The sequence below is a fragment of the Thermobia domestica genome, chromosome 13, assembly GCF_964235325.1.
Source record: "Thermobia domestica chromosome 13, izTheDome1.hap1.1, whole genome shotgun sequence".
In the NCBI taxonomy this organism is placed as follows: Eukaryota; Metazoa; Arthropoda; class Insecta; order Zygentoma; family Lepismatidae; genus Thermobia; species Thermobia domestica.
The window spans coordinates 163,027,974-163,041,426 of NC_137466.1; the positions used below are offsets into that span (position 1 = coordinate 163,027,974).

Sequence of the window (13,453 nt, forward strand, 5' to 3'; positions counted from 1 at the left end):
TCAACACTTAAAAATTACTTTACTGTTAGGTTGAAGATGAGTTGATTCACTATGGGCTACGTTATTCAAATAAAGTAAAACATTACACTGAAGTTTTTCAGACAACATTAATTGCGTGGACAGCAAACTGTACAGCAAAAAGATGGAAAAATGAAGAGTTAACTTTAAAAAACCCGCTCCAATTGAAATGCTTACACAGACACGGACAATGACACGGAGAACCAGTCGTATTAACAAATGCTGAAAGAAATCTTGAATTATTCGCTTATTCACCTAAAAATCACCTTCATTAACATGTCTGCTCACTAAGAGCGTATCCCCCAGCGTGTACGTTAACATATACTTACGAGAGAATACCTATATTTCAGATTTTGAGTACAGTTTCAAAAGTTCATTTCCGTAAACTGTAAAAGCAGTGATTACTATGCTAATTATCACAAATTAAATGCAACTTTTGAGTTGCATACACACAACCTACTAGGGAATGAAAACCATGTGCTAACAAAGAGTACGCTGGAAAATGAAATAACATGTTATAACAAAAATCGATGATAATCGATACAAATATAGAGGATGAATATGACATATCCGAACTTCGCCAAGTATGGTAGAAGAAGCTATTTGTTTACTTCTTCTTGGCCAACCGCTAAGAACATTTATAAATCTATATGTGGCTTTGTTATACGAAATTAGTACATTCAAATTCACAAACGATGACGAACTGAAGGGTACGAAGGTACAGTTGCAAGTAACAACCATAGTCATAATAATATAGTTCTACTAAACAACGTTGAAAATAGTGAGTAATTAGGTGGTAAGTAGAAATGACCAAAACTGAACAGTTTACATCGATCATTTCGAAATACAGCTAGAAGATTAAATTTACAAGAAATAACAAAAATCAGTGAAATTTGGAGTTATACTAAGCATAGTTTGAGGGGGAAAGCGAGCATCCCCGGTGGGGATACTTCAGCTGACTTCTTTGGGGGGGAACAAAATGTGATTGAGGGGGGAAATCCCCCTCATCCCCCCCGGTAATTCGCACCCTGATTATCGACGCCTGCCTGAAATTGTAACCACTTGTACGTTATACCCTCCCGTACAAATCCTGCGATTTTGGACACGTTTTCGTCATGACTTCGTTGTAGTTTTCACAAAGAGTAATGTATTATTATTATTATTAGCCGGTTTTCGAATTAGACAAATCTATTGTTATGATTCCGTTATAAATTGATCTTCCTATTCGAGTTCCTATTCGAAAGTACATTAAATGCAAATAAGTTATCTTCAGTTATAGTCATGAGACGTTGATATTATTATTTCCTTCATGAAGATATTTAACTCCTTTAGCAAGGTACGAATAATATGAAGAAATAGTTTTAAATATTTAAGTGAAACATTCATATTTGGAAGTAAAAATGCTAAAGAGGTTTGACTTACCGGATGAGAAAACATATCGTAATTTCTTTATTAAGAATATAATATGTTCTTCAAGAAATTAAATAAGCTTATCTCTACAAGAAACAATTCAAATAAGTTTATTAAAAAAAAAGTTTTAAGAACTCCAGTTTCCCAAAGACCATCACCATTTATCATCATCATTATCAACATCATAAAAGTATTGTACAATACTGCTTCCGTGAAGTGAGTAATTTTCTTGTACTATGACCTCTCGTTGACTTCATGTCGATGCAAGGATGAAAATCTGTAGTTTGGTCCGTCATTTGCCAAGATATTCCATCTTATCTTTCTATCACATACCTTAGATTTTTTTATTTGAAACCGAACTAGGTCCTAACAAATTTCCTTCAATCTTGATGTGTAAATATTCGTTTCATCCAAATGAAAGATTAGAGGCTACATCATGGAAGGATGCTCAGATTTTTCTCCGTTCTATTTTCTTATCATATTACACATTTCTGTAGCTTCACACTCAGATTAGTTAATGTCTCTAATTTCTGCCAATGTAATTTTATTTTCAAATCTTATTGCAATGGACAATTTTCCATTTATCTTGATACTTTTTTACTTTGGGCTCAAATTCCCTTAACATAGCGTTCCAATCTATATTGCGCAGCGCTTTTTAAGTATGGATAAAAATTATAAACATATCTTTGTAAACACGTATAGGTTGTTCAATGACAAAAAAAAAAAAAAAAATGTAGACTCAATGTAAGTTTTAGTGTTCCCCTTTCTTTACTGAACCTCTTCTGATAGATTCAGTCTACTCCGTGATATACAAGTTGGTACTGGCAACATTGCCTTTTCAATTACCATTGGAGTGACTATCAGTGTAGAGTCAAAACTGCTGGTCATATTTGAAAAATTTCAACATTTTAAATTGAAAACCTATCATTTCCAGCAATTTCGCTCTCTTTACATTTTTTCCTATCTGCAATCATACCAAAGATGGCCTATATATATGTATGTAAGTATAAACTAGAGACCTTCTTTACTTGTGTGTTAGTCTTCTGTGTCTATTCACATTGTCCTCCACTTCGTTGAAATTATTGTTCAATCATACTCCTTTCTCTTTCTTTACCTCTATTTACCAAGTTCCTAAATTTCTTGTATTCTATCAAGTTATTATTACCTAGGGCTTCTAGGATGTTTTATGGTGTTATTACTTATACACTCATTTACTGCTGTTGCAATACCTTTCTGCATACTTTCTTTCTTATTACGATATAAATCACGAGATAAACAGAATCGAATCAAAATTCTTAATTTTTTTCACAGGTAAATGTAATTTTGTCATCATTTGTTGTGTTCCAGTTGAAAAAAAAAATGTATATTGTAATTCCTAATGCAAGGACAGTGGTTTAGAATAGTGTTATTTAAAAATATAGTAACATATTAGTGTAAGCCATTTTGTTAATATTTATAAGATATTTCTTTCCAGAAAGTGTACTATTCTTGTTTGTAAGTGTGTAGTTTTAGGAAATAATTAAGCAGACAAAGATTAAAATAATTAAATGTCCGTTACAAGAACACGGATCATGCTCAAGAGGTGAATTCCGCTGCGAGAATGGCCCCTGCATTCCACAGTCATATCGATGTGATGGAAAAATTGATTGTCCAGATACTAGTGATGAGTTAGATTGTAGTAAGTGCAGAATATGAAACCTAATGGCATTTTGAATTGTTTGGGATAAAAACAAAAAGTAACAAATATAACGTCTATATAAGGAATGTTAATCTTGAATCATTCATAATGAATCGAAAGAAGTTGCTTGGAAAGTCTGTCTAAAAAATATAATTTATTCTGCGCTAATAAGTCCGTCCTAAGCCTGTCTCTGCTTCTGATAATTGAGGTTGATAATTTGTCTTGAATTGACCTTTTAAACTTCAAATATGCAAAGCATTACACATAGGGATAATAATTCACTATTCTTCAAGATGCATTTAAAAAAAATCTTTAGAAGAGAAATGTCAACTGTGGTAAAATGTCAGTAAGAAGTACTTTCTAATTTTCCACTTGTATGGAATCGTTTGATCAAGCTTGGAACAGTTTTAATGAAATATCTCTCAAATATACAGGGTGTTACAAAATTTTGGGAATACATTCCTCACATTAAAATAAGAAAAAAGTTCATATGAACCTGTGGTCGGAGAGTTTCAGGTCGGGTGCCTGAAACGTGAGAAAATTAACTTTCAATTTCCATGGTTCCACTATTGTAGGAGCGATCGTAGTCGGGTAAAAACATATCTGAGGAACTAGTATGTAAACAATCCAGATATCCAGCTTTCAGAACCTCCGGTACTTGCACAATCATTTTTAGAAAGGCTGTTTGAGAGTACTTGATAACTCTCCATCTACCTCTCTAAAAATTGGTGTGCAAGTACTGGAGCATTGTTAAACATGGATATTTGGATAGTTCACACTCCAGTTCCTCAGTGATGTCTTGACCCGACTACAATTGATACCATAATAGTGGAGCTATGAACTTTGCCTAGCACTTGTTCACGTTTTCGGCACACTATAACTCCGAAACTATCCACTTTTAGCACAGGTCCATATGAACTTTTTTTTCTTCTTTTGATGTCAGGAATCTGTTGCCAAAATATTGTGACACATTTTTTTTTAACACTCTGTATAAACAGAAAAGGCAAAATATTTCCAAGTAATGACAGATTTTTCAAGCATTTTTTTTGACATTTCATTAAACTATACACTGTAACTGATCCAGATATAGTGTACAATTAATCTGTTCGTTATCTAATGGTACGGGGTTAAGTATACTTTAATTATTTAAACATATTAATTAATTTCTTCTTTCTTAGATAATTATGCACCACAATGAAATCTTCAGTCACACTACTAGAAATTTTAATAAAAAGATTACTTTTTTTTTTAACTCGTTGATAATTTAATTCGACGTTACTAATTTCTACTTAAAATTCTAATTTGGTACTTTTAACCAAGTTCTATATTATAATTAACAGTTAGTTTTAGTTTACTTGTTACGTACTTTTTTTGTTTAAATGAATTTCTTTACGATGGTGATTCAGAAAGTAATGTCTCCAAGGCGATAACTTTATTTGTGTTTGACAGATAGCATCGATATAGGTATAAGTGGAAAATTTGCAATATCAGCTATAAATGGTGGCATCATTTCTCAACACAGTCCTCATTAATGCCGTCGTCGAAGAATTGTAGTGGCTGTGGGCGACACCAAAGCCGAATTGCTTCTTCCACCTCCGTGTCACTACTGTAGCGTTGGCCCTTAAACTAATCCTTAAGTTTGGGGAAGAGCCAAAAGTCTCAGGGTACAAGGTCCGGACTATAGGCAGGATGAGGTAGAATGTCAACACTTTGTCAGCAGATAGGACAACTTTGAATTTTTTTGGCGAAGAAGAGGACGTGTGGGGATACTCCATCGACTGACACTTGGTTTCCGGGTCGTAATGGTATATCCGCAACTCGTAGCCGGCGATGAATGTTTCTTGGCGCACAACCTTCGGCAGTCAGAAATTCAGTGACAGCCCGCTGTTTCAACTGGACGTCATCACTGGATGCCATAGATTGCTTCATTACTCTAGAACGAGAAAAGATAGGAAGGTGAAACAAGTGACATTCTATAGCTTAAACATCAATGCATTAATGATAAACAGTGCAGTACTATTGGCCAAGTAGTGGAGATATTACTTTCTGAATTACTCTCGTACAAAATTTCTCTTCTACTTAATAAATTGATTTTGTAGTATGTATATATTTTGCAAAGTTAACATAATGTAGACCTACAAAGATTTTAATACGTAGTTCATAAAATTTGTTTCTGAAAATATATTATTTTTTTAACTTTGAATTTATTTATTGCTTTTGTTTTATTTCAAGATTTGAAAGAAAAATTTGTGGTGGAAAACACGAGAAAATTGCAAAGATAAAACTAATTCTTTTGCCAGTTGTTGTTTGTTAATACGTTAAGTCTGTCTAATACATAATACGAAGTTGTATATATCTTGTTATTTTATGATGATATCACTGAAATGTGCCTTAAGCATAGCGTTGGATGCTGCAGTCCATAGTTCTGAAGGAAGTGGCAGTTCTAAATTATTCATTCTATAATATGATCTTACTTTTGTAATGTATTATTGTTTGTTCCATATCTTAATTGTTATTGAGTTAATTTCAAATACTTTTCAATTTGGTATCTTAATATTTTTCAGTCTGTACATATCAGTAGTTGTCGTAGCGCTATAATGGGATTTGTACTTGCATTTGTTCTGTAAATTTTTATAAATTTTAATTTTATTTTTGTTTGTGTGTTTAAGTAAATATTTATAAAATGTACACATCTACGTTTCTGTTTAAATAATATCATAACCATAGTGTTTATTATTCATTTGCTACTTTCTATTATAACCAAAAGCATATCACATCGAAACTTTTCAATTTGATATCTGATTGTCATAGCGATCAAAATAATTAAAGTGCAAGAGGAAGTATTAATCAAAGTTATTTGCTTTCAGCTGAACAAGTTGGAGGTCTTGACCTGAAAACGTATCCACCTGACCAAACAATCAAAGAAAGTAAGTTTATTTTTAATCAATATTATTGTTCTTTTGTATTGATCTTGATTTCTTATAAGAAATCGTAAAGTAGAATTTCAAAGATAACATTTTAAAATACGCCTATGTGCATGGTAGTTTAAAAACAGAAATCCTAAATCTTAAGAACATTATGTTCTTTCCGAATTTTATGGATGTATACTCTTGATAAAAGAAGGAATCAGAAAAAAAATAATGTTTGAAAGAAAATTATGTATATATAACAAACTACACAAGCACGTTATTCCATTGCAGAAAAGGAAGGCGGATATGTGTTATGAATTTATGAATAAAATAAAATAAAACACCAAAACTCTTTCACTGATAAAACTTTATACATAAGTAAATTAAAAGTTAAATAATATTACTGATAAAGGAAATTTGTGATTGATTTTATCTTCTTCAAGCGATGTATAAAGGATCTGTGTTGTTGCTGCCGTAATAATGTAAGGGGTAGGAAACTAAAAATATGTTTATTATCCGTGAGAAGTGACAATTTCAAGTTGTCTCCGTTTATATTTAATTACAACGTCAGGGTATGTATCCCTTCATCTTTTCGTCATTACAAAGCTAAATTAAGAATTCTACTTCACAGTACTGATTTTCTTGCTCAATTGTATTTATTTATTTTTCTGATGCAAATGACAATAGTGTATTATAGGACTATTATTGTGAGATTGTTTATGAAATATTCCAGTGATTTATCAAACTATCTGCGAGAAAATATTAGTTTCTGATTTTCAGGCATCAGTTCACTATCCTTATTTAAGCATGGAGGGAGAAAATAAATAAAATAAAATGAAATAAAATGTGGCACACTCCTGAAAATCACTAATCCAAACTTTGCTTCAGATTTTTTGAGGCTTTTCTTCGTATGAATTGGCGTATACCACTAGCGGCTTTAGCAGATAGGCCGTGTAGGCACGGGTCTACCCAAAAATTTTAAAAATATATATAAACGATATATAAACACTAAAAAATACAATAAAGAGTAATACACACATACATACATACATACATACATATATATATATATATATTCTCCACTATTTATATTAGTAGTAGATAATTATTAACTACATAATTATTCATAACGAGGAACTACATAGTTTATACGGTTTACCCAACATTGTTAGGGTCGTCAAGTCTAGGAGGCTTAGGTGGGCAGGTCATGTAGCTAGAATGGAAGAAAGTAGAAACGCTTTCAAAGTCTTGACTGGTAGACCCATAGGAAAACGACCATTAGGAAGACCTAGGCGCAGATGGGAGGACAATATTAAGATGGATCTCGCAGAGATAGGAATACAAAGTAGAAAATGGATGCAATTAGCTAAGGATAGAACTCAGTGGAGAGCTTTTGTGAACGCGGCACTGAACCTACGGGTTCCATAGCCCATAGAGTTAGTTAGTTTTTTAGTTAGTTAGTAGATAATTACTTAAGAAATATCATCAACCACTACTATAAAATAACTTCCTACTGTCATTAATCAATCAAATGTGTATATGTATCCATAAGAGAGGGAGCGGGTCTACCCAAAATTAAAATACTAAAGCCTCCCCTGGCGTATACCGAAAACTCGAGTTGGAAATTCGAATAATGGAATAATGGAAATTCTGAAGACGTTGAAAACTCGTTCAATTCTTTTTCAGTTACTGGACTTCCTCCATCTTTATGTTAGCTCAGAAGAGAGCTAATCAAGTTATGAATTTATGAGCTTATCAAGTTCAAACTTTGGTTCCGATATCTCGAACGGTCTGTTAAGTTTATCGATTAACGAACATCCAAAACTCAGTTTTTCATGGTAATGAAACATGTCTACTTTGGAAACTTTTTTTTTTTTTCATTCGTTTGAAAATTTCTTCACTTGGCTACTTGATAGTACATGAAAGTATATGAAAATAATTTAATGCTCTTTTTCTTTTCTTTTTTCTTTTCAAATATTATTCACCTACGTTTATACAATCTTTTAATATACATAAAATCGGAACGTGTATATACGTAAGTCGAAGATTTGAAATGAAAAACCCTTATCACAAATAGAAATGCGCAATCGTAGAATTAATTCTTTGAAATATTGAACTACAACAGCTGAATCGTGAAGTATTCAAAACATTAAAGGGAAAAAATATTGTAAACTTTTAAGCCGTGCTGCTACAAATGAATATACGTCTCGTCTAGTGTGTATTGAAGTTATAACGTTTTATCAGTGAAATCATGTAGATTAACATGTAATGGCTCGTAGTTATCTTTGAATGCATATTGGTAGTGTTAGAACACTCATATTTATATTGTAGGTTTTGCATGGAAATTTACACTTCTTTATTTTATTTTATTTTTTTTTTTTTCATTGTAGTACATTTTTTTAAAGCAATAAGTTAAAAAGCACTTTTCGTTACAATGAAATCTGACATACAGTGTTGACATTCGATTGGTATTCTCATACCCAGTGTTTCATTGTGTATACTCGTGTTTTGAGTGATTACAGTAACGTTTTGTGATTCATCAAAGTTGTATTTTAATGTTTACCTATGTAGTCAGTTTTGTTTGGAAAATTTTTTTCGTGTCCAAAACTCCAGGGTTTCTTAAGAAAACTTTGAATTTTTTTGACCTTCTGTTGTAATCAATAAAGAACGAAATTTATGACATTAACTGTTGAAAATAACAGACAAAATGATAAAGTAGAGAGTAATTTGATAAATATTTAACTCACATGAAATACTTTGCAAATTACTACTCATTTACAGGTTGCAACTAATTTACAGTTATGGATAATATTTAAACGTTGTATCGGAAATAAATGTTTTTTGACACTACTTTTGAAAACCACCCTTTCACCAAATCTTACAAACCATCCTGTCTTCTGTTTTAAGTAAAAACCTACTTTCGGTATTTTAAAACAGTTTTCTCAGTTCTAACATTTCCTTCCTTTGTGAAGGGGCCAGATGACTCAGTAGTAGAACGTTCATCTCTGGTGCATGGCGTCCCTGGTTGGATCCGAGCTCGCGCTAAATATGAACTTTGTGGTAGACAAACACCGTATGCGTGGGTTTTCTCGGGGTTCTCCCGTTTCCTCCCACTTTCTTTATTCCACCATTTAATTCTTTTCTCATCATCTTTGTCTCCTTTAGCCTAACCGGCATAACCATGGGACGTAAAATGAAAGATTTAATTTTTTTCTTTGTGAACAAGTAATAGTTTTAATACTCACTTCATTTGAAGCGAGTACTGACGCTCCCAAAATATAAATATAAAAATATTTGAGTTACTAAACGAAACTTAAGTAATATAGTTAAGAAAGCTCAACACGTCTTATCATTACGTTCATTATCTAATTTATCTCTTTGATCCTAATTTTCTTTTCCTTGTACCCTTGAAAATGACAACTGATTTGACTGTCAGAATTATCAGACAAAACTTTCCTCCTTTTATATCTTAGAAGTATGTCTCGTATTACATCTTAGATATGTCTTCTATATAGAGATGCCTATCTTAGAGATTTCATAGAGATGTTTTGCATATAAGGATAATTTACAATTCATAAACGATTCAGCTAGTTCTTTAGAGAAACTCTTTACAGTAAAAGTAGTGTATATATGTGTATATTGGACACTTTTCTGTAGAACCAATGGTGACAAAGAAAAGAGTTCAATATATATATATATATAGCAAGCTTCATGATTTCGTAACTATGAGGTCAAATTAGCCCAACAATATATTTACACAGACATGATTTTATAGTTCGTACTGGGTTTTACAAAATTTACTTGAAAAAACTACGTGACTTATAAACTATCATCAGATTTCATTGTAACGTAAGTAGATGTTAAAAATTAATTAACTAAATTTCAAACTATAAACATGATATTCTGTGAATTAAATGAAATTACTCTTAAAACACACAGAAGACAATAAGTAATGGTGTGTTAATAATTTACTTGAGATTTTAAAATATACATTATAAACTAACAAATATTGTTATCTTTTTACTTTCCAATGGAACCTTTTAGTCGAAAAGGGTAAGTGATTATCTTTAGAGCATGGTCAGGTTTTGGCATGCAAAGTGATTTTTTTAATATATGTATACTCATTACAGCGTTAATTCTGTTTTGTTTTATTTTCTATTATTTTATTTTTTACATTTTATGGAAAGAAAGAATAATAGAACTCAAAAATAATATGGCATGAGGTTTTACTTTATTTTTTATTTTTGCTGTAGCTCTTACAGCATGGCCAATTCAAGTTTTTTTTTTTATTCCTTCTACATGATTTTAATTTTGATGTATTTTTGCATGAAGAGTGGGTTTGAATTTTCCTTTAACACAGGTGCGTTTCCAGGTTGTTTAAAGATTTGAAGTTGTATGAAGATTCTACGTATGAAAGCCACTTCAATATTTTCGTCAGCGAAATGGTTTATGTCAAAGGGTTACAAGAATATAACAAAGTGGTTGTTTTTGTACAGTCGTCATGACTTTATATAAAATTAAATGTGCGAACCATTGCTTAAGAGAAATTTTAATCAAATAATAGTCTTTAACACATCAATGCATTTACCTATAAAACTTTTAGATCACTTTTTAATATGTAATAATCTTCTTGTTATATTATTATGATGTTTTAAATACCCTAAATCACGACATTGTGGAACTTCATACTAAGAATGCTACCAACAATACACAGAGATATAGCAATTGTATTTTAAAACTTACAAACGTTTTGGTTTTCTTGTAATGATACTAGCCGATGTATGGTTTATTGATTTGAAAGAAGGAAAACAATTTTTATTTGAAACGGGTCCTTAATACCAGAAACAATGATATTTTGTGCTTGTAAGTATGAAAAGTCAATTTTTGTGCGTGATGAACATAACCGAAAATTTATAATTTTAATTCCCCTCAAAAACTATTTTCATTTTTTCCCTAAATGAAACAACTTTTTTTTTTTTTTTTTTTTTGGGAAATAATTACGGAGTTATATACAAGGTCTGGATGAAATTAGTAGCAACACTGTTAAATGTTTTGTCTGCCTTTATTGGCAGAGTAAATACCAGGTATATTGCTTCATCGTAATCGAACTTCATGTCTACGACTTTCTACGGCATGTGTTGAGGGCTCGTACATCTTCGTTACGTCTATGTTTCTTGATATTTTGCTGAGACCACCCTATGCGACCTCTGATGATTTATCATGTAATCTGCAAACTGGCTTATTCAGCTTGGTGAAAAGATCGTAATCGCTTGGACTAATATCGGGAAACACGGCAGATGTTGGAGTACCTCCCATTATTCAGTTACACAGATAATATTATACTACGTTAGAGCTGTGTGACACCTAGTATCGTCATACAAGATAATGGAAGTCATTATCAGCAAGAGACATCACTTTCTCCTGAGTGCGGAACGAAGATGATGCAAAAAATTGCAGTAGTAAGTTGTTTCGACCGTCTTCTCGTGTACAGAATGTTGTTGGATTGTCCCTTAGATGTTGTATGCCACTCTGGATCAACACTACCTTACACGGGATGCACTGTATTTGAACGAAGAGATAGAAAATGCTTCTACTCAAGCGTAATTTACACGATTACGAAACCCAAGAATCTTTTAAAGGATGTGAAATATGGTTTTATGGTATACTCCGCAGCTAACTCAATATCGGCGATCCAGCTCCAGCATGGAAGAAAGTAGAGAATTGAATGGTTATTACTTTGGGGTTGTCCTGAATATGACTTCTACTTTTTCAAATCACTTCCATCCTTCGCGGATGCTTCACACAATCCCTGAAAGCAGTCTTAAGCATAGCGGCTACGAATCACTACAGTTTTGCTCTACGCACATTGTTCTACCCTCGTAATCGTAATCACATTGTTATGGCTCTTGAATTCTCGTCGGGTTACTTGAAAAATCCGTCTGAACTTTACAATACTGTAGAATTTGACTGAATAATACATAATTCTTCCCAATTCTTACCACTCTTGTCTAATCTTCCGTTATCACCTACCAATACCTGCAGCTATCGGACCCGCATCTTTCACGTGCCAACAGTGTTGCTACTACTTTTTAAGCAGCCAGTGTATATTATTGTTTCGATCATGTTAATAGCTGACTAGCAAAATGACAGTCGGACCATTAAAATGTAAATTATAGATTGCGATTATGTAGAAAAATTTGATTGTAGAAATGAGTTTTCTACAAGTTTTTAAATAGACGCTATCTTGGTTTCTAGTCACTGATTAGATGGGGAAATATTTTTCTTTTTACTTTGAGATAAACGGGAATTTAATGAATTAATTTTCCTAATTTCTTCTTTAGGTTTATTAGCTATTCCTTGCTTTGTAAAATTTAATTGTGCTTTTAAGCATTAAGTTTATGAGATGTGAGTCAAAGCATAAATGCTCTAACTGGGAATCACATCCGATCCTCCAATCGAAAGCGGAAAAAGTAATCATTTTGGCTACGAAGCAATAAAAATAAACTTATGGTGTAAATAAATTCAATATTGCTTGAATTAACTTTGATGTGTATAAATTAAAATTACTTATCAAATAATTTACTTATATTTTTGTAAAATACGGAACATAAAAATATTCGTTAAAATTATAAACTAACGGCAAAATTATGAACCGAAATTCTAGTTCATTTCAAGAAAAAAGGGCCTCATACTCATCAGTAGGCTATGAAATCAAGATAACACTCATATTCTAAATCTTAAAGTAATTAGATAAACGTTATTCTAAAATACCGATCTCACATCAGTACTTTTTTTATATATAAGGCAACGAACACTTTTACAAAGATATGCCAAAATTCGTATTATATTATTAAAAAAGAGAACGTTGAATAAAATTATTCAAGGGTGCATGTGTAAAACTTACGCTTTTATTGAGCGCTTCAATGCAGTGGTATCAAAAAATAAATATGCCTTTTGCTCTTTATTTACATTGCAATACGCTTTATAAGGTATTTTTATTTATTCTTCTCTCACTTTACCTTGGAAGAATTTTATTGTTGTTACTACCACACAGGACGTGGCGCAGCAAATTTTATTATCTATTTCTGTAAAAGATTTGATACATATCCTTTCTGTTAGCTTTGACGGTTTCTTTTCTTTTAAGATTTCTTTGGTTAGAAGTCAGATTTCAGTTTTATTTAGTAACATAATTTGGAGGAATTTGCTTTCAATAAGCATGACCTAAAATAAGGTTGGAAAAATAGGGAATGTGCTTGGGACATATTAAGTATTATCAGTTTTTTAAGAATTAATTAATTTCATGATAACTGATTTTATTTACAGTATGTTTACTAGCTCTAAATTGATGACAATATGTCAAGTAAACTTCATGTAATTTTTCAAAAAAGTAAGACTCTAAGAGTCCAATTGCTTCAGAACTCTTGACATTGAAATTTAA

General features: G+C 31.9%; 1 protein-coding gene across 29 annotated transcripts in view; it reads left to right on the plus strand.

Annotated features, from left to right (window-relative positions):
- The window catches only part of trol (terribly reduced optic lobes), a 1,284,884-nt gene that overhangs the window by 1,097,738 nt on the left and 173,693 nt on the right, over positions 1-13,453 (plus strand). For 28 of the 29 annotated variants that reach the window (XM_081736787.1, XM_081736791.1, XM_081736768.1 and 25 more), the window contains 2 exons: positions 2,990-3,106; positions 5,974-6,033. In XM_081736787.1, coding sequence (XP_081592913.1) covers positions 2,990-3,106; positions 5,974-6,033 — 177 coding nt within the window. The remainder of the gene's footprint in view (positions 1-2,989; positions 3,107-5,973; positions 6,034-13,453) is intronic. The other variant, XM_081736776.1, reaches the window with a different exon arrangement.